The 25756-nt window shown below is 36.5% G+C and overlaps 1 protein-coding gene across 1 annotated transcript in view; it reads left to right on the forward strand.

The window, feature by feature from the left end:
* The window catches only part of LOC149088410 (homeobox protein orthopedia-like), a 59359-nt gene extending 33897 nt beyond the window's left edge, over nt 1-25462 (forward strand). The window contains exons 3-4 of the mRNA XM_089252960.1: nt 15284-15568; nt 24151-25462. Coding sequence (XP_089109086.1) covers nt 15284-15568; nt 24151-24552 — 687 coding nt within the window. The 3' untranslated portion in view covers nt 24553-25462. The remainder of the gene's footprint in view (nt 1-15283; nt 15569-24150) is intronic.
* Nucleotides 25463-25756: the final 294 nt, after the last annotated feature.

The following is a 25756-nucleotide window of genomic DNA, read 5'->3' on the forward strand; positions in this document are numbered from 1 at the left end:
AAATCTCTCTGATCCAGAGTGTGGCATTTTCAGCAGCGGGCACAGCCATATGCTTTACATGTGCAGTTAATGTACATGTTGTCAAGTAATGGATGGGAGTGCCGATTTTACCACAAAGGCAATGATCTGTTCCTCATTTCTTGAAAAGCGGTGAATGTAATTTGGAAAAGGTCCGTGATTGGTTGTAAAAAATACAAGTTCTCTGCTCCAATTTTTTGCGTTTTATGAAACTTTTGGTACTATTTTGTGGACACTTCTTCCAGTTTTGGCATCATTCCATCGGGTTTGCCATAGATTATTTCTTTTCTTGCCTTTTGTTTCGCTGTTGATGATGGTAATAATATTTAAATTAAATGTGCGTCATTGATTGTCGTTGCTTTGGCTATTGCGTCTGCTTCTTCGTTCCCCCACTCATCCACGTGCGCTTTGATCCAAGATAAGCGAATTTGTGGGTTCTTGTGGAGGACCTGCCGAATTTCCCTAGCCATAGCATGGATGGTCATCGGGTTCTGTATTGCATATATACTTGAAAGGCTATCGCTATAGATTATAGTTGCTTGTTGGAATTCTTGAGCTTTTATGGTTGCCATGTATAACGCTAGTAATTCAGCTTGAAAGATATTATTGTCGTTTTCTAGCTTACTACTCAAGCACTCGATGATCTTATGATCTTTCGCTACTACATATGCACTGTTTGCCAATTTTAGTCGGAACCCACTGGCCACTACGTCACATTTAGGATTTAGGATTTGTGCTTTTAAAGATCACAGCAATCGCTCATCACTGACTTCCAAAAATAACGGGGAAAAAAATAAAACATTCAGTTATTTAAAAAGCATATTTCATGCAGTTTTCACAGAAATGCAAAGACAGAATTTTTTCATATAACACAAAATTTTACTGTTGCAACTTTTTTTACGAACAGGTGGCGCTTTTTGGCTGTAGACCATTAGATTGTAATTATTTAGAGTTAGTGTAATTATTTCGATAATAAATCTTTCGTTATTACAAAAGTTTTACGTCTCTTTGCGACGAAGAAAAGCAAAACAAAAACATCAAGATTCAATCACCTTCATGCAATACATCTTGCACAAATAAGTCGTTTTTTGGCTTCATTTTTCTAGGTTTTTTGCTATGTTATATCCGAATTACTTTCTAAGTTAAGAGAGTGTTTTTAGCATGTTATATCGACAGTGTGAGTTCAAAACGATGTTGTATATAATAACAGAGGTAACAATATATGGACGTGTGAATGGGCCAAAAAAACATGGGTTACAATACCGTATGCTACTTCCAGGATATACTATGCTATACGTATGCTACTTCCACTCACATATATACTAATAGGTGTACCTGATTGTACAGGCCAGTTAGAATTGACTGTCTTGAACCTGAAAGAAGAGATCTCGTCCAATAAGGTCTTGGACTGTGAGAACAACCAATCTTTCACAACGCACTTCACAACAATCAGCATTCCAAGAAGTTGTTGATTTTTCGATGATTGGGGTAGGAGATAAAGTAATTCATAAAGTAACTAAAGTAAAGTAAATTCATAAAGTAGCAGGTCCGAACTGTAAGGTGGATGCTCTAGTACATGAGCGAGAATTATCGCGTGCAAACACAGCCGCAATCAAGATTTTTTTTTTTTTTTCGAAAATATTTATCATGATGAAATTTTGCATAATAATAAGAAAAACAAATTGATCAAGAGATCACGTGGGTCTGTACTGATGAGCACGAAGTATGAATGAATAATTGAAATACAATTTCAAGCATAGAACAAACAAACAAAAAAAGATAAATAAATACATTGACATTAACTGTGTATCTATGTAATGAACAAGTATTCAATCAGAATACAGTACAGCATTCCAGATATACAGTATACTCACATATACACTATGAATTAAGAATATAAAATGCTAGAATGATGCGAGTATTGTTTAGTGACTTCGACAATTGGAGGCAAAGAGTAGGAAGTGTACTTATTGATAAAATATTGGATTTAGTGCTGACTGATATAGAGCTCTGTTTTTCTTCTACTTCTTTCAAAAATGATCGTTGGTGTTAGCTATTAAGAAAAGATATTCTATTAAACTTTTTTAGTAACGGTATGGAAGGGGAAAAAATAATATCAAGTGGTAGTTTGTTATAAAATTTCGGAATAAGGTATGTAAAATGGTTTTTCGGTTTTATGTATCAAGAGAATATTTAGAATGTAATTGTATCTTTTTGATGTCCTTGATAAATTAAGTGGAAGACTGAGTGGTTTTTAGTAAGTAGTAGAATCGATTTATAAATCGATTTATAATCGTAAAAGTGTCAATACCGCTATTCAAAACTTTTGTATTTTATGACTCTCAGCAAGTCTCAACGTCTTAAAGCAATGCTTCTTAAAAAATTTTCGTGTTCCCCTTTGGAAAATATTTTCTTCTCGTCACCCCTTGTCTTATCCAGTGCACCACCTCCCCCCCATCCAGGACCGAGCATTTTCCACTTATTGCTATTTTTTGGCGAAGTTATAGTGAAAATAAATGTGCTTAAGTAAGGTCGGTCTCCAGACTTTTTATGGGCTAAACGTTTACCTTTAGAAGAGACCTTTTATGCAGGGCCGTCTGAACATCGTGGGCCATCAGACAAAGGGATGTCGAAGCTCCGGGGGACATACTTAGCTGGAAGTGTCAGTTTACATATTTGCATTCTAACTCTCGGAAATCATAGTATCAGATCTGATCATGTAGGTTCCTTTATTAATATGAGGCTTTCGGGTCATGCCGGATTTTCATGCATTAGGATGACTCTATAGGCGTTTTTGATGGATTCTTAAGTCGTCACACTTTCCTCCATCATATTTTACTTGAATGCAGTTTTCTTCAGAGATCTACGTGGCCCCTGCCAGGGCTCCTCTTTTACTTGCTTTTCACCCATAACCTCCCGCCCCCAGAATATTCCAGGGTAGCAAGATGCACTTCCTTTTTCATTGAGATCACTCCTCTAGATGGATATTCATTTGTTACCGCAGACTTTATTTCTCCACATCCGAATATTTTCCGCAGCTTTTAAACACCTGTCATGGCTCCTTTTCCACGTGATTTTCATTCGTGGCCCCCCTTAGAATATCTCAGGATCCAGAACCACAAGAGGGCTATATAACCACAGGCTGAGAACTACTGTTTTAGAATACGTAACTGATTATGGCTCGTTGAACTGAATCGCTAACAGTCCTTGATAATCGAAGACATCATTATCACTGTCTGAACTGGAGCTGTGAGGATAGACTGGACGGTCAGCGTGCTCGTATTGCTTCTTATCGACCTTATTCTTAAGTACCTCTGTACACAAACGCGTAATGTCAGGCTGATGTTCATTGCGCGCAACATCATCCATATTGCATACCCCCAAACACCACATTCAATTTGTAAAAAATAGATTGTGTATTTTTTTCCTGCATCTCTCGTCACCATTTGACCATGCCTAGTACACAGAAGAAATATGACGTTGCAGTGAAGCTTTACTTAATCAGTTTTCCATTAGATGTGAAGACTAAAAGAATCCATCGATACGGTACATTCAGGGTACAGAAAAAAAAATGCAAATTCGTAAGACATTTTGTCTATATTTTATGCATTTTTTTCCTCGCCCTGTCAAAGTAACTCCCAACCCGCCATTATGCACGTGATTTTTTTTTTTTTTTGCCTCCACTCTCAATACGTTGCCTTAATTACGGATAGCATCAGCTAAATACGGCTTCCTACCGTCTTGATCTCGATCCCTCGACAATTTCTGTCGTCTCTGGGATGCATTATAATTCGGTGGTGAGGTAGGGAAGAGCAGAAAGAGAATCTTCTACCATTCCTTGTTTTGCAACAACCATCCTTCCCACTATCGGAACACTACCCCTTTCTACTACTAACACGCACGTTCATCCTGCATAGCTTCTTGCTTGCACAACTTTATGCCGTATGTAGGAACGGAGGGTGGAAAATCTGAAAGATGAGAGTGAGTGGGTATAGCGCACACACACACATACACAGACACACCAAGCTGATGCAAAGTCACACCGTCGGACGGATTACTTTTTAATGGGGACAGCAAAACCACATTAATATCAAATGCTCGTTCTGTGTTAGGCCCCCTCTGCTAACGGTTCTCCGGGGTTTTAGACGACAGAAAGAGAGAGAGAGAGAGAGAGAGTCACAGCGGCTTCTGCTGTTGTCAAGCGCGCCCCTGTCGTCGAAGATCGTGGATAATTTATAAACGGTGGTGTGAAAACGGAAGAGTCTTTGGGCTCCGTGTGTGTGTGTGTGTGAGCGTTTTGGGCTCCACCGCTCACATTCACCGCCCACTTTTCCACAATTCCTTGCCTTTTCCAGGCTCCTGTTCTCCTTTAAGCTCCCTCCAACCTCTCTGTGTTTCATTCTGGAATTCCCCGGAGAAAGGCAAGCCTTACTCCATCCTCGATTCTCCTTGCTCTCTTTTATTCGAGAGGAGATAGGGAGGGTTCGGTTCCCATTTACTCGCTCTGGTTTGCTCCCTACCAACAAGCCTTTTTCACCGACGATTTCAGCCTTATGAATAACAACTGACAAAATAGCCGTAATCTAGCCGTTAATAATGTTTTTTTTATATATATTTTTATTATTCTCTCTCTCTCTCCTTGCCTTTTCTCACTTATTTTCTCTCTCTTCAGAGCAGGTTATTAGCTTTTTATATTCATCGTCGCCCGATTGAAGCCTTTTTCCACTCGCGTAGGAAAACCGAACCAGCTCTTATGGAGCTTTAGAGAGCGAGAGCACAAACGAACCCTCTCTCTCTCTCTCTCTCTCTCTCTCCTACATCTCGCTCTATTTTGCCTACAAAATAAAAGCTTTGTGTTTAAAAAAAATAAGAAAAATAATTCTTGTGAAAGAAATAAATGCGATGAAAAAAAATAAGAGAAAAACAAAGAATATATAAATGAAATGGATAAAGCTAGGGAGAGAGAGAGAGAGAGAGAAGTGCTTTCAGATTTGCATTTTAAAGAGCAGCAATGGCAAGAGAAAAAAAATTAGCGTTATGTCCTTATATGTAAATTTTTTTATTTTCGGTTTCTGGCACGAGTTGCTGTATAAAGGTCTATCCACGCTCCAGTTACCTGCGAGAAGTATGAATGTTTTAAATGTATACGAAAAACATGGTTTTTTTTTTACTAAATCTCCATTTCTCTCCTCTCCACGAGTGTTTTCTACTTTCCTCAATATTCCTCTTTATTTTATTCAACACACGAATATCTAGAAAATCTCTCTTTTTATCTTTTTTTTTGTGTATATTTTTTCCCCCACACGTTCTGCGTGTTTTCAAGAGCTTAATAAGCAAATAAGAAATAAATTTGAGGGGTATAAGCAAATTTAATGGCATTTCTGGCATTTATCGTACCTTGAGGATATCCGTTTAAAGCATTATGCGAGTTTGGAATAAACAGAGGGGAAAAGAATTTCATTTTATTCTTTATTATTATTGGATGAGAAAGAGGGGATTCTTGGTAGAAAATGTAAGAACTGCTTTCAATTCACCCCCCGTGCAAATTCCCGATTTGTTGAAAGGTAAAAGAGAAAAAGATGTTTCCGCGGCTGGAAAAAACAAGGGTTTTTAGTTCGGTAAAAATTGATGAAATGGCTGCGTATGTGAATAACAAGAATTTTCGGTATAGGAGTATCAACATGTGGTGTGTGTGTGAGTGCAGTTATTTATTCAAATATTCTTAATGAAATATGCACGTTGAGGAAAAATTTCCTAACGTCAGAAATACTGCAGTTTCAGTAAATTAAACGGTCTTTAGGTAGTATGTTTCCGTGGAAATGTTTTTTCCCCCTTGTTGGAATGCGCTTTCTGTTCAGAACACAGCGTTGGTGTTGTCACCGAATGAAACGGGGGAAAAAAAAAGAAAATGTCTGGAAATACGAGTATAAATTTGCACTTTTTTGATATATGTGTAGTGTTAGTGTTCAGAGATACACTATATTAGGGGGGGGAGAATAAATATTAAAAGACAGTAATTCATGTGCGAGGAATCGTTGTAAAGTAATTCCTTCAGCTGTTGTTTCTAGATATTATAAGAGACGTTTTATATTAAATTCTAGAATCGCAAGAATTTCGTTTGTTTTCCTTTATTTTTCCGAATTTTTACTATGCATTGCAGTATTTAGTGTGAAAATTATACAGCGTGTGTTATCAATTTTTTTTTTACAAATTATATTTTGCTAAAAATTTTCATTAGATTGATATTAGCCACTTTGTTATTCATACATGGGTGCAGGTTTCATTTATAAGGTTAACGAAATTCTGAAACTATGAGATTTCTGTATTTTCGGGAGAAAAAATAATTCTTTATTTTCGATACACAGAAAAAAATTACGTATTTTCGGTTCGATACGATTTCCTCTTTGCTCACATGTGTATAGCTCACTTGAAATGTAATTATGTACATAAAAAATATGTCCATTAATGATAATAAATATATCATTAGTAGTATTTTCAGTGAGGTATTGAGATGAATAAATTGATGATGAAAAAAATAGGGTTTGACTCTTCTGGAGTTTTCCGTGTGATAATTTCTGACCACATGGTATCCATAAGATAAACTAATAAGTTTTCACGCTTGCGACACACTTTAAAATTAAATTACAAACTTTAAATATACACGGTACTACTTCTTAATCTCAAAATACACCGGTTGAGATTCACTCTGTTCAAATTTTACTGCACTTTCAATGTATCTTGTTGTGGTGAATCTCATGAACCCCCATAAAGCTGCTTACAATAGGTACTACGAAGGGGGGGGGGGCTCTGTCATTAGTCCTCAAAATGAAAGTGTTTGAATTTTCAACATGTTCTCTCAACAAGTCCAAGTCGATTGCCCTAAGTCTGATTTTCGTAATTGTAGGGGGGGGGGGGGGGAGAAGTTGAAATTTCTCAAACATCTTATTTAAGTTACCAGTAATAGGTTGTAAAAATTATGTGCAATTTGGTAAAGAAATTGCAAGAGCGATCAAAAATGTGTTGATGCGCGTGCCAGAAAGAATGTTTTTACTAGCGTCCTCTATTACTGACTTAAAACATTAATTTATGAATTGACACATATTACATGCATAGGAGTGTATTTAATTCTCATTATTTTGGAGAAATTTATGTAGTTAGTTATTATTTTGATGAAATTTATTACAGTTGAGCTCAATTATAGAGTACTTTGATGCAGTCAAATATCAGTTAGCAATTTTTTTACAGTGAAACCTCGATACAACGATATTCGATATAATGATAAATCCCTCTACAACGATATTTTTTTCAAATCTTGTTTGGAATTGTCTATAGCCTAATGTTAAACACCTCGATACAACGATATCCTTTATTACGATAAATCCCTCTGTAACGATCTTTTTTCATGAGATTTCGAAACAGCGCAGCAGCTATATATTTCCCTCAAAATCGTCTTGAATTTCATTTTAACATCATCTCACTTATTTTCATTCCAAGAGCATCTAATAACATCGTTGTTTAGCACCACATGATCACCGAAAATGTTGATAAAGCTGTTTTTCTGTACGACACAAAAGTGCAGTACAATAAACTTTCCTACAGGGACATCTGAATGAATTTCATTAATCAACTAATTAATCACAGTTTTTTGCGACGAATAATACTTTAAAGCAAATTTCCTGATGTTAATAACAACGCAGATGTAGAAAAGATGCCAAGAACAGCTTAAATTTGGTGTTACGTGATGACAATGTTGCTTCTCGATACAACGATGATCCCTCTACACCCATATTTCTGCTTGGTCAGCAGAGTATCGTTATATTGAGGTTTCACAGTATTTTGTTTCGGTGGGCAAATTCTGTCCAGTTTCGGTTTCGATGATTGTGCCATATTAAATTAGTTTCGTTTTTCAGTGTTATCTACCAAATACCACCATAAGTTTTGGTCGCATTTTTCCACTTTCTATCGTTTTTTTTCTTAGTAATAATTCATAGAATAAATCAATTCATCAATTAATAATTCATAGAATAATTAATTAATTAATTAATTTTGCAATATACTATTTTGTAGTGCTTATTTATTGTCTTGAATGAAGGAAACAAAGTTGGGGACAAATCGATTGCCCGGCATTCCCAGAACAGGCACATTTGATGAAAATTTTCACCAAGCATACATTTTTTTATATGCTTGTACATTCGCTTCGTTCGACACATATTGGGTTTTGCATATGTCTCGTTGACATGGGGCTCCCAATTTACTGGCCCATGTCTAGGCGTTAAGACGAACCTGCACTCTGGAATCTCCTCTTAAAGTTTCTTTGATGGACCCAATTTCGAGTCTTTTAGAGTAGTCTCCTAGTTGAGTGGTTCTCAATCTGTTGCCGTATGGCCCCTCGTGGTCCTGGAATGTTCTAAGGGTCCACGGGTGAAAATCAGATGGAAGGGGGAACAACGATACCTCGACACATTTCCCATGTACTGTATATCCCCGATCTTTAACGGTTAGTTTCCGGAATGACGAGAGAAGCACGGTTTTTTATTTGGATGATTTTCCAAAAAACGACTTGCCACCGCTTATTTTTTTATCGTCATTGTATGTATATTACATATTTGTCTCCTGAGATTATTTTCCGGCTCGTTCGTGGTCATGAGCTAATTCTGAATCGGAAATTTGTTGTATCATTTACACCGGCGTTGACTTTCTATGTGTTCATTTCTAGTTGATGCATTCGTTTTTTTTGTGATATTCCTAAAAATTCGTAATTAAAATAGAACAATAATTTTTTCCCTTTTACTTTTTTTTTTCATTGGAAACAATCTTTACGTCCACAGAAATTAAAACGCAATATTTTTATATAGTATAAGTAGAACTCCAAGAACTAACTAAAAAAATCACGGATGGAACTTGTTCTGGTCACATTGTAACTTCACACATCAACTTTTGCGTATTACAATAGGGAGAGCCAGGGATGAACGACGTTTCGCTTGCTGTCCGAGTGAGGATAATTTGTCTAATAATATAATTCATATGAAGGGTTTACCTGCCATGTTAAGAAATCAAGGGATAAAGGCAAAAGGCCTGTCTTTCTGAAATTAATGTGAGGACCGTGCACACTCACTCTACTCATTTTTACTTGAAAAACGATTCAGCTGAGGGAAATCGACCTACACTCTACCAGTGTTTAGGAATCACGGGTATTACAGCATGCAATACCGTCTACTATTACTACCGATTGGGATAATACTATTAAATGATATTCGGAGCATTTTTTAAACATAATGCAGAAATATTTAAAAATTCTAAATTGAATTTTTAAAAGGAAATGAGCATCGATACTCTTCCTATTTTTGAATAATTCAAGCTGTCAGAGCTTTTGTCTAACAACACAAATTAACACTAACTCAATTCAAGCTTAAGCCCGTTCACTCATATTTTCAGCATAGAAAAATTCACTAATTACTTCAGTAAGAATTAAATGCACTTTCAATAAGAATTTTATTGTATGTGATCTTTGTTTAAATTCTTTCATAAAGTTTATTGGAATTCTGTGATTGGAATTCTTCTCGAATTTTATTTCGAGTTATCCAACAGTATATATCGGGATAATTTAAGTTAAAATGAAGCAGCTCAAACAATAACCATATCTGTAATGATAAAAGAAAATAACTTATATATATAACTGGAACTCTAGATCAGTGTTCTTCAACTCTTTGTCTGCGGACCGGTGACAGTCCACAAAAAAAATTTCGTCAAATCTATGTAGCCGCTATATAAAATATTTCAAAATTCAAAAAATAAAATACTGTCTCTAAATTTGTTATCATTTCTGTTTTTGCCATCAGCTGGTTCACAAAATATTTTTTTGAAATAATTTTTGTTTTGCGGTTCGCAAATTATTATTATTATTATTTTTTTTTTGCCGGTCTGCAAATTATGTCTCCTATTTATAAATTTTTTTGCCGGTCCGCAAATTGCTTCTCATTTCCACTGATCCACGAAATTATTTAACTATTTGTACCGGTCCGCAGGTGTGAAAAGGTTTGAAACTCTTGTTCTAGATCATCACCACTTCCATTCCATATTTTGGTTCCTAACCTGCATCATCACTAGCTAAATATACTGTGAAAATAACAAAACATTTCATTTATAGGATTTTTTGCAATCGTGTTTCGAATATTGCATGAATTTCGCTAAAAATGTCGACGTAAAAACAAATTTTTCTTTGAAAATGAAACAGGTAACCCAAAATTTATTTTTATTTCGAGGCACTTTCCATCTAAATTATTAAAGATCACTCCAGTTGAGCTGAATATTTGCTAGTGGAACAATTGCATTACCACTTTGATCATAATTTTGATTGCTCGCGAGTCGAAATAAATAACATACATATATTGATTTAAAATAATGCAGGATTTAATTGATCTTTATATAGAAAGCTTCTTATGAAAAAAAAAATTAATAAATTAGACAATAATTATACAAGTATAATCAACATTTATAAGAAAAGGATCGTTTAAAAGTTGGAGAGAATTAGTTTTTGATTGAAAAACTGAATTTTCTTAATTTTTGAAAAGCGTTCACGTGCTACTTCTGATACCATGGGGCCATGCCACGGGTTGGCCATCCCTGGACTAGTAAGTTATTTCAAATTCTATATACTTTAGAAGAATTACATCTTGGTTCCGAAAGACGGAGATTGTGGAAACGGTTTCGCTTCACATAATTTTATTTAAAAAATTCAAGCCTTTGGTATTTTCGATAAAATGCTGTTGGGTTTTCCGTTGTTCATTCAGGAATACTTTAAACAATTCCACCCTAGGATCGAGACGTGATTCCAGCAAAGTGATGGCAGTAGAGTAACGGAAAATAGACAACAACAAAAGACAAAAGTCCGGAGGAAAGCAGAATTTTCTTCTGATCGATGTAAAGCAGAGAAAGAGATTCGGAAAAATGGGAGGAGAGAACCGAGCGTTACTCGAGTAAAGGGAGGTGCATCTTAAAGCCTGGGTTGCCACGGTATTCTTCTCTGGAATCGATAGTTCGGTTTGCTCAATCGATTCCCGACGAGATAGAATGTTCTAGAATTTTTCCTGCCAGGCTTGACATTCAAGAAAGCATCGCTTACGATAAAAAGAACGCGAGTAGAAGAGAGAGAGAGAGAGAAATAGAGCAAAAAAAAAAAAACAAGAAAAAATACGAGTAAATCTTCTGTAACGCCTTATCGTACAGTTCAATGCATAATACTTCTTGAAAGAAAACAAAGAGCCTCTGCGGAACAGTCGCGTGGCTGTTGTAACGCAATGAATCGGAGAATAAAAGATTCTCTCTACAGTCTTTTGTTTTTCTTTCGTCTTCTAGAAGATTCTGGTCAATGGAAACCTTCTTCCGGGAGTAAAAATGTCGAATACGCGGAAACTGATCTCAGTAGTCTTCAGCTCTTGGGCAAAGTACTCGGCGGTAATACTCAGTAAACACACATAAAATTTCTCTTGCGATATTCGGAAGATTAGCTTTACACCCCCAATGTGTTAAAAATTATCAAATGGAAAGGTGATGAGGGGTATAAATAGAATGCACGCTAAATTTAGCAAAATACGAATTTGGTGTTTTGAAGTGGCTATATGTGTGGGTGATATATGAGTGCATTACACCAGGAAGACTAGATACACCCAGCTTCCATCTAAGCAGTGGACGTGAGCGTATTGAGCTCATTTGGGATCAAAGACGGTCTTGGTCATTTAGCGGCCCGGTGCGAGAACAGGTTTGCGGCCCTATTTAATACTTATATGAATGCCGCTCGCCTACGAGAATTATGATTAGGCCCAGAGGTTAACTCAATTTTGCATTGTACATCCACCAGTAATCAATTTATGGGTCACTCTAAAACCTTTCTTTCTCAATTTTTCCTCTATTAGAATTAATTATTGATAATCCCTATTAACAATTCCAGTACTTGTGTACTCCAGTACTTGAAATAAATTTGGAATTTGAAAATTTGAAGTTTTCCAGCCCATGGCCCCCCCTTTTAAACAATATTTTCTTCTCGTGCCCTCCTTTTCTTATCCAGGGCCCCCATACCCTCATTCCAGAGTGAGACCCTTTCTACTTATCGAATTGAATTTAATAAAAACTAAATTTTAAAAAATAAACAAATTTTAAACAAAACTGTCCAAAGATATGGACAGTTTTCTGCCGGATTCTAAAATAGAAAGAAGTCTCATTTTTCCCTTTACTATGTTTCACTTGAAAGCTTTATTTATTCACGGCTCTGTGCCCCCCTCTCACCAGTTATCGTTGTTCCCCCTTCCATCTGATTTTCACCCGTGGCCCCTCCGTTTCTTGAAAATGGAGAAACCATCAACCGTAGGGCATCCAGTGGCGTATTTACAGGGGGCTTAACGGGCTATAGCCTAGGGCGGAAAGTTCAGAGGGACGGCAAATTTGAGGAATGAGTGACCAAAACATTAGTAGAATGGGAGAAGGGAGGCAAAATTTGTATAACTCTAAACCCTAAATAAATCCGCCTCTGCAGAGGCAGTGAGGACATGATGGCATGAGGACATGACATAGAACAAGTGTAAACGTGTAATTGATCAAAAGAGGGACCTATAAAGCAAGGAGCCATGCCAGTGAGTGACCAAAAAGTGACCTAGAACATGTGCAACTATGTGAGCAAGCATGTGAGAAAACAGTGTGCAAATGCGTGAATGACTAAAAAGAGGGACTTAATATAGTGAGTGATCAAAAGAGCGATCTAGAGAATTTGCAAGCGCGTAAGTTAGCAAAAAAGTGACTTAAAGCGTCAAGCACGTGAATGAACAAAAGAGTGACCTAGAGAGTGTGAAAGCATGTAAATGATTCAAAAAATAACCTACAGAGCAAATGACCAGGTCAGTGAGTGACATAGAGCATGTATAAGCACGTGAATGACCAAAAAAAATGAAAATGACATAGAGCAAGTGTAAACGTGTGATTGATCAAAAGAGTGACCTATAAAGCAAGGAGCCATGCCAGCGAGTGACCAAAAAAGTGGCCTAGAGCATGTGCAACTATGTGAGCAGGCATGTGAGAAAACAGTGCAAATGCGGGATTGACTAAAAAGAGTGACTTAGGGAGTGTGTTAGCATGAGATTGATCAAAATAGTGTGTAAGAATGTTAGTGACCGAAATCTTGTGCAAGCATATAAATGACTAAAAGTCAATGTGTGAGCATGGAAAGGAGTGACTTAAAAAGTTTGTGAGCGTGGGACTACTACTACTTAACCAAACATGCACTTCGTACACATTCCTCTACGGAATTTCTAATGAATCGGCGCATAACAGAATGTGTTTAAATCATAAAGGTTTATGAAAAACGTTTTTTTCTTTTTTAAATGCTGATATTTTATTGTATTGACTTACTAATACAGGGTTCTGAGCCAATGTGGAAAGTGTTGGAAAATTGGGGGGGGGGGGGGGGGGCAAGGAAATGGGAAATGTCAGGGAATATGCAAATATTTGAAAAAAGGCAGGGGAAACATTTTGTAAAGGGGGAAAGAAAACAAATCAGAAAAACAAAAAAAATCAAAATTTGGAAGGTTAAAATTTTGAATTATATTTCTTATTACTCTATTTAAAAATATTTATAATTATTATTTTTTTAATTTTACTGGGTTTTTTTCCTCACACGGAGGCTCGGTTGAGAACCGCTGATCTAGTTTGATAACGCAACCCCTCTAGGGCAACGGTTCTCAACCTTTTTTGACTCGTGGAGCCCTTTCTGGTATATAATTCCTACGGCGGAGCTCCGTAGGCCTACTTTTTTATTTACACATCAGATTTATTTTTGTTATTTAACAATATTCATACTTACTGTTTTAATATTCAATTTACTGTTTTTGGTTATTTTTCTCGAGCGGCCGCGGAGCCCCTGGGGAGTGTACAAGGGGCCCTAACGGCACCGTGGAGCATCGGCTGAGAACCGCTGCTCAAATACATACCTAACTATAACAGAATTCACAGAAATGCTGAAAAATACCTTCAAGAAAAACAATTTCATAATTTTTGAAATTAGTGATAAATAGTTTCGAAATTATTGAAATTATTTCGTTATTGATAAAAATATATAACAGAATAATAATTCCATGATTGCCGAAACAAATTATTAATTATCAATAATTCGCCTAATTATTACATAATTAGTGATATAAATCACTTCATGATTGACGAAATGAAATAATTCCAGAATTATTGTAATTATTTCAAAACTAATGGAAGTAATATTTTCAGAATTAATGAAAGAAGTAATTTCAAGATGTTTGAAGGAATTTTAAGAGAATTAACGGAATAAATAATTAAAGATTCATTTAAAGTACTTATAGAAATATGTACTCTCTCCACCAGGGCCGTCTTAAGAGTATCATGGGCCCCCCGGGACAAGTGGTTTTTCGGAGGCCCTACGCGGTAAATCCTAAAAAGTTTCAACCGGATCCCATTTTTGTGAGGCCCCTTTTCTCTTGAGGCCCCCGGGCCGTGCCCGGGTGGGCCCCAGTGGTTAAGACGGCACTGCTCTCCACTAATTAATACAAGATATAACAAAAACGCTTATTTCGTAGAGATACTGATTTTTGGAAAAATTTCATCTCCGCTCCTACCGGGGCTGGAAGGACCCGGGTTCGAGTCCTGGTAGGGGCACTGATTTTTTCCAAAAAATCAGTATCTCTACAAAATTAGCCAGTTTTTATGTACATCTTGTATCATTGAAAATACTTACAGAATAATTAAAAGAAGTATTTAATCAGAAATTTTTCCTGAATTGATGAAAGTAATTATTTCATAACTAATAAAAATTGATAATTATAAAATTGAGATAGATATAGTTTCAGAATTACATGAAGTATTCAATTTTTTGAGTCCTTGTTTACCACAGAGGCTCATCTGGCCCTGCTATTAAGATGTCAAAGAGCTATTGTAAAAAAATATGGTTTCTATAAATTCTAAATACCTCAGAATGACAGTTGGTGGCCCGTGGGCTTCATGAAAAGATTCAATTCGGCCCACGATATCTGAATGAAAACCCCTGGTTTAGAGGGGATATTCACCGGCTTGCTAAGAAATTAGATGCTTGTTTGCCTTCAGACCCGGGGAAGTTACTTCTATAAATAGTCGTACATTTTATCGTCAGATATTTGTCATTGATATTCTAGTCACTGTTCTATTGATCATAATTATGAAATCGGAGAAATTTAGAATCTTAGTATTCTTTTCTTGTTGTCTGATATTCCCGCAGGTCTGGTTCCAGAACAGAAGAGCCAAATGGAAGAAGCGCAAGAAGACCACGAACGTATTCCGCACTCCAGGAGCTTTGCTGCCGTCGCACTCTCTGCCCCCGTTCGGTTCCATGGGGGACGGATTCTGTTCATTCAGCCCAGCGGCAGACACTCGGTGGCCTATGGCTCAGATGGGTTCCCCTGGGCTAGGTCCCTTGGGACCATCCCTGTCCCGACAACCGAGCCTAGGACAGTCCCTGTCACAGCACAGCGCAGTGGCTGCTGCCATGGGAGGCATGAATCAGGTAAATAAAAAGTGCCGTTGTGTTGCTGTCTTTTCATAAAAGGAGAGGAGGCAAAATACAAAAATAAAAAAAATAGAGAGAGAAGTGTTAGAGTCCGTAAATGTTTCATTAATAGATAAAGAGTTATACGAGCCCCTCCACAAACCACGGGAAATGAAATGAAGCGACAGACACGGTGGAGTGGTTTTCAGGCTCTGGAGGACAAGTATTCAATCATCACAGGATCTGTGCCTCTCTTGTTAGTGGCTCCGTTGTTGGTTTTTTTTTTCTTAATAGATATTGTCACACTGGCAAGCCAGACGTATTTTTGCGTGATATTCAACCATCTCAACTGGTAATATTTGTCCTAAAACTACTAACGAACGTGGCAACAAAATTCACTGACAAAAAATTCACGGATTGGAAAATTCATCGACATTACTTTGACATGAGTGGATGAATGATCGAGTAAGCAAGTGAACCAGTGAATGAATGAATGAAACCGGCCGTCACTAGAGCTTGCTCGCTCTCGTTCACAAAATCACTTAGTTAATCACTAGGTTGCTCATTATATCACTCGCTCACTAGGTCACTCACTTGCTCATCGGGTCACTCACTCACAATGTCGCTCACCATGTCATTCAATCGGTCTCTCAGTAGGCCGATCACTCACTTGATCTCTAGGTCGCTCATTTACTCCCTAGGTCATTCAATCACTCACTAGATAGCTCACTTTGTAACTCACTCACTAGGTCACTCACTTACTAGGTTGCTCCCTGTCTAGGTCGCTCATTCTATCACTTACTCACCAGATCGCTCACTCTGTCACACGCACTCAATTACCTGGTCGTTTACTAAATGACTAGATCACTCACTCTGTCTCGCGCTCAATCACCAGGTCACTTATTTGCTCACTAGGTCGCTCGTTCTATCACTCGCTCATTCGCACTAGATCCCTTAGTATACCACTGAGTCACTGATCATGGCCCTCACTCACTAGGTCACTTACTCTACTGTAGGTCGCTCATTCGCACTAAATCCCTTAGTCTACCACTGAGTCACTGATCATGGCCCTCACTCACTAGGTCACTTACTCTACTGTAGGTCGCTCATTCACTGGTTTGCTCATTCACCATCACTACCATTCTGTCACTCACTATCTAACTACTGTATCATTTACTGACTCACTCACTCGGTCATTCCTCGCTCACTTACTAGCTCACTGACTCGTGTCGAACTGATGTCGATGAATTTTCTCAGCGGTAAATTTTCGTAAACCACCAACCAAAACTTTCGCCCACGTTTCTAATGTTTTGGTCCGTGTAGATTCAAACGAATAGATGAATATATCTCTAACATTTTTATTGTACCGCCAATCACGTCCGCTTTTTGCCAGACGCGTCACAACAATTTTGTTGCACCATAAATGTTTAAGACCCCCCCCCCAATGCCCCGATTTTATGCATTTTGTTGGGGGAGGGGAATCATCATCTATTATTTCAGAATATACATGAATGATAGGAAATATCCAAACAAAAAATCTTAAACACACAAAAATTAAATATAAATTAACAAAAAAAAAACCGATGAAAATTCAGCACTGAAGGCAGGGCCTGTTTCTCACAAGTTCGGGCCCTGGGCAAATATGAAATCTTGGGGCCCCTTATACATAGTGTTTTTTGAGGCAGAGGGGGGCATGTGAGAAGTACCTAAAATACAAATGGCAGCCAATTTTGGGGCCCCTCGAAATTTGTGGGTCCTGGGCACATATCCTCTTTGCCCATGTGAGAAACAGGTCTTGACTGAAGGTAATTTTGAACTAATTAGAGAAAAAGTTCCCGAAAGTAATAAAATAATATGCTAACTAATAATAATAAATCAACTTATAATAAGCTAACTGAAAGAAATAATTCTATTACCAATGAAAATTCATAATTGATGTAAGAAATGATTTCAGAATAGATGTGTGTGTGAAACTGATGACAGGAGGAATTCTAGATCTGAGGATAATTCAGAATTATTTAAGGGAAGAAAAACTGCAGAATATTGATAAAAATTTTTGATGAAAGAAATAGTTTTAGAATTGGTGAAAGCCAATTACTGTGAGTGCGGAGCCCCAACAAACCGCGAGGCCAGGGGCGACCACACCCCTTAAGAGTAGCTGTGACACCAATGGAAAGTTTCACCTCTTTTGATTACGCGGAAAAGCTCTCAAGCCCAATAAGAAAGTTATTGCCGTTTCTCCTGATGCCAAAAAAATTTCCACGTTTCTAAGTACAGTATTCACTGGGACATTATAGAATTCGAAAAATGGGGAAGTTGGAAAAAAAAACCTCTAAATGCGGAAAAAAAGTTTTACTCTTCGTAATTAAAATAGAACAATAATTTTTTCCCTTTTACTTTTTTTTTCATTGGAAACAATCTTTACGTCCACAGAAATTAAAACGCAATATTTTTATATAGTATAAGTAGAACTCCAAGAACTAACTAAAAAACATCACGGATGGAACTTGTTCTGGTCACATTGTAACTTCACACATCAACTTTTGCGTATTACAATAGGGAGAGCCAGGGATGAACGACGTTTCGCTTGCAGTCCGAGTGAGGATAATTTGTCTAATAATATAATTCATATGAAGGGTTTACCTGCCATGTTAAGAAATCAAGGAATAAAGGCAAAAGGCCTGTCTTTCTGAAATTAATGTGAGGACCGTGCACACTGACTCTACTCATTTTTACTTGAAAAACGATTCAGCTGAGGAAAACCTCTACCACAGTGTTTAGGAATCACGGGTATTACCGCATGCAATACCGTCTACTATTACTACCGATTGGGATAATACTATTAAATGATATTCGGAGCATTTTTTAAACATAATGCAGAAATATTTAAAAATTCTAAATTGAACTTTTAAAAGGAAATGAGCATCGATTCTCTTCCTATACATAGCCATTGCATTTAAAGCTTTTTTTTCCCCCAAATTTCCTGTTTTTCGAATCCGAATATCCCAGTGAATATTGAACTTGAAAACGCGGATTTTTTTTTGTTGGCATCAAGAGAGACAGGGCAATAACTTTCTTATTTGGTTTTGGGGACTGCATAAAAAATAATAATTAATAATAATAATAATAATTAATATTAATAATAATTATTATTAATAATAATAATAATAATAATAATAATTATAATAATTATAATAATAATTAATAACTATACGACCCCTTGCAACATGAATGACATATCTGAGCATTACACGTTATTTGGAAACTTTTTCTAATTGGAAATATACATCTAGGTTCAACGGTTCGCTAGTGAAATGCTGTATACTCCCTGTTTACTGTGCATCCTGTATGCTGTATAAGCAAATATGATTGAAATTGTAATGGGTGTGGATCGACTGCCTTCACACCGAATCATTGATTCCTTATATACCCCCCCCCCCCTCCGATTGCTTATGAAGGTACAAAATGAATGACTCCGAGATATTTTTTAGTTATTTCTCGGTGTTTTAATTATACCATAGTAAATACTGCGTTTTTATTAATCTAAATTTCTGTGGATATGAAGTTTGTTTCCAGTGTGCATATAAGAAAAAAATTAGTGCAAACAGAAAGTCAACGTCTATGCAAATGGTGCAACAAATTTTCAATCCGGAATCAGGTCAAAACCACGAGCCGGAAAATAATCTCAGGAGACAAATAATATACAATGGGGCTAAAAGAAAAGTGAAAGTGGGAAGTCTTTCTGAATACCCTCCAAGTAAAAATCAGTGCTTCTCGTCATTCTGAAAAAACATCACCATTAAAGAATGTAAATATGCAGTACGTATACGAAAACTATGTATCCATGGAATAGGCCAATAAAAAGCGTATGCTGATAACATTTTTATATGCCCCAGGAATGTCGGGCAATAGATTTAGGTCCAGCCCTGATTCCTACTTTCAAAACATAATGGATAAGTACAGGGTGAGCAAAAAGTCCGTAGAAACTTTAAAAAATCATAAAACCGGAAAAATTACCGAAATAAAATATGGTTTGCATGGTTAGTATCGCTAGGTCACGGAAGTTTTTTAAGACGGGGAAAAACAGCCGATATGTGGCACTGACGTACACAAATCAAAGGAAAGATGCGCATATAATGAACAAAATGCCTGCAAATCGTTTACTACAGCAATATGTGTTCCACATGACCAAACCAACACAGGGAATAAACACGTTGCAGGAGAGTCACAAATCCAGCAACAAAAGAGTGCAGCACGTCCACATACATGGTTTACAACGTTAAACTGGTTGTGCATTAGGAGCGCAAGTTTTTATAACCGTCTCATTTGCATATTTCCACCAGTGCCACCTATCGGCTGCTTTTTTAGGGTTTTTTCCCTGTCAAAAAATTCCCGTGACGTAGCGATGCTAACCCTGCAAACCGCTATTTATTTGGGTTATTTTTTTCGGTTTTTATTCATTTTTAAAGTTTCTACGGACTTTTTGCCTACCCTGTACTACGAAATACATCACAACGAGCACCAAGTTTTAAAACGTTATGCCAGTTGCAAACGGGAGAGACACATCATATTATATATTAATCTATGTGTGTTTCACTGTATCAGATCATTTGATAAGTGGGCGCGACGTATCAAAATCTTCAATTATTCTGTAAATTATTGTGAAATTGATTTCCCGAATGAAAAACGATAGTAAATGAAAAAAAAAAATTACAAAAGTTTATGTATATGAAATTAAAAAGTAATACATAAAGTCAAAGATAGATGACGCTTAAAACAAAACAAATTTATTTTGGCATGCACAAATACCGAAACTGATTTGAAACGGAAAAAAATTGATCCGCCACAACAAAATTAAATTAAAAAATGCATATTAACCGATATTTCAATGCATCAAATTTCTCTATGCTTAGCTCAGTTGTATTAATTTTTATTGAAATAATAACATATAACCTAAATTTCTCCAAAAGAAGACATAAACATATTCCTATAATGTGGGTCACTTCAAAAATTAATACTTCAAGTCACCAACAGGGGACGCTAATAAAAATATTCTTTTTGGCTGGCGTATCAACATATTTTTAATCACTCTTCCGATTTACATTGATTCCTGGTTACTTAAATTACATGTTTGAGAAGTTTTTTTTCAAAATCACCCCCCTCCCCATCACCTACAATGATGAAAATCAGACTGAAGGCAATCGACCTATTGCGAGAACACGACGAAAATCCAAACCTTTCCATTTTGAGGGCAATCGACCAGGCTTCATTCTGTTTAGTAATCCTTTAAACAGGAAATGCTCTATCTGAGAGAATACAAGTTGTTGAATTCTATTCAAAATATTCTCTCTCTCTCTCTTCACAAAATCCCTTGGCGCTGATGAATCGCTCAGAAAGAGCCAAAATCGAAGCAGCTGTAAAAATTTAAAGCAACAGAATGTAGGAAGTTCTATGCTGAGAGAAGCACTAGTATAAACTCTCATATATGTATCTCTCAAAATGGCTAAATGAGTACATATTTCAATTTATCAACATCCACTGCTGTAAAACTTCAAGAATTAACAAAATTTTACACAGATTTATAGATTTTACTTACATTTCAATTATAGGGAACTCTAAAATTTTTTCATTGAAATATAATAATTGAGAACATGTACACACACATTTGTTATAAACTTAAATTGTAGACATTTTTCGTGGAAGGTAAATATTCTCGTTCCTTGTTATATTCAGATTATCTAGTTCCCTGAGGGGGAAAAAATGTCATCATTCAATTTTTTAAGTAATAAAAATCTTATATTAATTAAAAATTGAAAAAAAATGAGTTTCCAAAGAGAGTATAGGCATGAGGACAATTTAAGAGTCATCTTACACCATCTCTAAGGTGGCGAAAAAATTTAGAAATGTAGTTGGAAGTACACCTTTACCCCGGGAGTTACCAGACACCTCCACAGGAACTAATGGATGTCATATATTCATGATAACTAATTATATGTGATAATATGATGTAATATGAATAAATGATGATAAAGTCATCATACGATGAGTAAAATGCTCGCGATGCAACATGTTAATAGTGATGTAATTAGGGCTTTATGACTATGATAATGTAGATAAAAATAATGGTGAATAATACTCAACTTGAGGTTAAATAGGGAATATAATATGTGTAAGTCATGAAATATTTACAATGACATATGCAGTGTATCAATTCTGACAGTACCACAGAAGGGGGAAAAATTCCCCTTTATATAAAAAACATTTCCGTATGATAACCCAATAGCGTTTTATATATCGAAACACACAGTTTTACATTTTTTCCCCCATGGATAGCAATTTATGAAAGTTTCCATGTATTTTTTTTACTAAATTTTGTCCCACCATCCCAAAGTTTTTTTTATAACGATGCGTGTCAAATGAACCATTGTTTTGATAAATTGAAATACTTATTTAATTTTCAATAATTATGCTTCGATTGTTGTATAACAGCATCAAATCAATTTCTCTTTTTTTTTTTTGATTTTGCGTTAATTAATGCAAATCATAGTTTTTCCGTGCCTAATAGACACTAAGAAACTGTTTTCGGGAAAAATACATCCACAATTCATCGACGACAGCTCACCTGCTGTTGTCAATTCGAAGAAGAAAATTATCGTTCGCAAATTATCGAGATATTATATTGGTGTTAAGTATAGATATTAGTTAATAATGATCATGAATTTTTCGCTAATTGTCATCTAAAAGAGATACCGTCGAGTAAATGCGTTATGCCAGTGAATTTTTTCTTCAATAAATTGTTATCGGAAAATTCACCGTAGTCCCCTAACATGTTACTCATTATATTAACATCGGTGAAGATAAATTGCAGAATTAAAAATTCCAATCTATCACTCATATTATAATACATCAGAGTGAAATAGAAATTGATTTGATGAAAAAATTATTTCTCTCGTAACCATAGATTGATTGATAAATTAAAATTATACGTTTTGTATGTTGATATAAATGTGATATATCACCGACCACTTTGGTAAGTTTGATACATTTTACTAAATTTATCACTTTTACCAGCAATTATGCATAATACCCAAACGTCGTTGGTAAATTTGATAAATATTATCACTTTTACCGGTAGTAATGCATTATACACAAGCGTGGCTGGTAAACATGATAAATCTTACTAAATTCATCCCATTTGCCGGTTACTATGCATAATCGACATTTCGTATCATACTTCCAATATAGTAAACTCCCATTTTTAAAAAATTCTACAATTTAAAGAATTTTTAATCGCGATTTTAATCTATAAATCATGAAATTCATCAAATGGGAGTTCATTGCATCGGAGTCCGACTATAGCCTATTTTTCAAGCATACTAGATTCATTTGGGAATTATTTTTTATGTTCATCAAATTCACCAATTATACCAGAGTATCGTGCATAATCAGCGTAAAAAGCGATAAATTTCAAGTTTATCAAATTTACGACGTAGCTTGGGTATTATGAATAATCGCCAGTAAAAGTGATAAATTATGCATAACAACCTGCGATTATACTTAGTAACTGTTTAATCACATTTAATGTAACATATATATTTAATGCACTTTAGGTATCCGACTACTTTTAAAACGTCGTTTTGGAAGAAAACATCGATTTTTTTTTTCTTTCGTGAAAACCCCACTTTTTGTGATTCCAAAAAGCCTTGTTTTGTGTATATGACGCTTAGAACCGAAAGTTACGCACACTTTAATGTCACACTTTTACATGAAAGTAATCTGCGAATAAAAAGATTACACGCTTTTTATGAAAATTTATTATTTAGGACATTTTTATTAAATTTGAAACACGATTTCTGATGATGTTTTGATGGTATCATTACAAAATTTGATACGGTATTCTGCCACACACATGTATTGTTGAGGTTATGAACCAATATCGCGGCGATCAATCACATTTATTTGCCTAATTACGGTGTTTTATACACGATATGTAAAATGACATTTCAAAAAATTCACACGAACAATCAACAGATTTTGCTGTGAATTTTAGCATACCACACAATCCTTTAAATTTTGGTACAAAACCTGCATCCTTAATAGTAGTCTGTGAAAGTTAAAATACATTTGGTTCATATAATTCCGTGCAATCATGTTTCGAATATTGCATGAATTTTTCTTAAAATCTGACATAAAAATAACTTTTTCTTAAAAAATGACGTAGATGAAATAAAATTTATTACTGTTTTCAATATATTTCGACATTTTATATCAAATAATGTTATCAAAGTTCGCTCCATTACTATTTCATAGGAAAGTGCTAAGGAAGGTAGTCGGATACCTTGAAACATGCTGTATTTACTTTTCTATGTTTTAATTACGTAACAGCAATACAATATGTAAGTGATGATGACCATGTATTTTTATATAAGAAACTGATGATATTTTGTTCAATTAATGCAACTTTGATTAACGAAACAGCAATACAATATGTAAGTGATGTTTTTTTATTGATAGTTATAATGTTCAAGTTTTAAAATGTTTCCCAGTGATGCAATTGAATTCATTTATCTGGTCGGTTCTTTTTTTGTGTGTGATTTCAGGTCTCAAGCCAATTGGTATCCAACTCCTTGCCTTCCATAACATCAACGAGTGCATGTTCAGCGAGCGTCTATCAATCCCCTTACGGAAGTCTGAATTCGCTGAACGCGGGAGCGGCGGTAGCGCCGCCGCCTGGGCTATCGCCAGTCACCGCTGGAATCACGGCAGCCGGGATGCCCGGCGTTGCTTCCGGCGCCGCAACGGGAACGACGCCGCCCGATTCGGGTTCCTCCTCCCCACAACTCGGATGTGGCGGGGCCGGAATGGGACTTGGTGGTACATCCATGGTTGCGGGCAGCCATCATCCAGGGGCCGATCCCGGAGACATGTGGCGGGGCACAAGCATCGCTTCCTTAAGGCGGAAAGCCCTCGAACACACAGCCTCCATGTCCGTCTTCAGGTGAACGAATCTTAATCGCAAATATATATACAGTATATGTAAAGAAAAAAATTCCAATTTCGTCAGTCATCGCCTGCGCCAGGGAGGATCCGTTAAATGTCACGCACGTTACGGCAGCAAATATACTCACGTGTTCTGTGTTGTCCTCTTTCTTTCCGGTAGGCACAGGGTCAACCAAAAAAAAAGAAATGTGAATGCACTGCACATTTCAACGAAAGAAAGTTCTTGCTTGTGAATGTCATTGCTCATGAAAGGTCGAATACAGGCTACAGAAAAGCACGGTTATTGCTGTCTTTTACCTGTGCAGTTACTGAAGGTGATGGAAATAATTTTCTTTAGCTGTCAGACAACGATGGCAACGGTGAGCAGTTGCTCGGATCACACTGGTTAAAACGTTAATGCGAATTTCTGAACAGAACGTAATATGCGAACTTAATATGCGAACAATAAACAGAATTACTCTGATACCTCGGCTATCGAAGATTTTTTTCGCGTTATTTATATCTCATCTAACGAATACGGATTCAGCTAACGAAGATTTCCGTTGGCATTGATGCAGACGCCAAAATATCATAGCCACGTCGTGTGCTGAATTTTCGTGCTAATCATCATCATCGAAATTTTGAGCTATTTGATGTAAAATGAAACTTAAGAGAAAATGCATAAAAGGGAGCACTAGATTTGAATGTTTTTGGTGTACACCTGCTTTTAGTGCAAGATTCTTGACATTAAACTGAGCAGCTTAGGCAGCCAATCTTCCTGGGTTCGAGTCCCGGCGGAGACGTGATGACTTTTCTTTCCGAGTTTGCCTCAGCGTAGTGTCCGGAAAATGACTGTTTCCTTGATAATTTTGAATTCCTCGCCAGTTTTTGTTCTTTTAGAGGTGTCTAATAAAAACGACATTTTGTGCAACGTGCTCTACCTCCCCCGTGGCCTTGGGATATTCAGAGGGACTGGTGAAAATCAAGCTAAAGGGAACCCCCCCCCCCCGAGGCAGAGCCACAACTATGGGAGGGGAGGAGGCAGGCTGGTTTGGTACCCCGGCGCTTGGTTAAAGGGGGGGGGCGAATTAAGCTTATCTCAATATTACGCGGGAACGCCAAAATGCGCGCTCTTGCCCATGCTGACCAAGTATCTAGTCGCAACCCTAGCCTGAGAGACCTGTGAAATTATTGAGCTGTCAATCAATCCATATTGTTTTGGGACAA

Source organism: Pholcus phalangioides, unplaced genomic scaffold, assembly GCF_987345545.1.
Source record: "Pholcus phalangioides strain wild (caught in Gottingen) unplaced genomic scaffold, Ppha-v1.0 ptg000003l_1, whole genome shotgun sequence".
NCBI classification, from domain to species: domain Eukaryota; kingdom Metazoa; phylum Arthropoda; class Arachnida; order Araneae; family Pholcidae; genus Pholcus; species Pholcus phalangioides.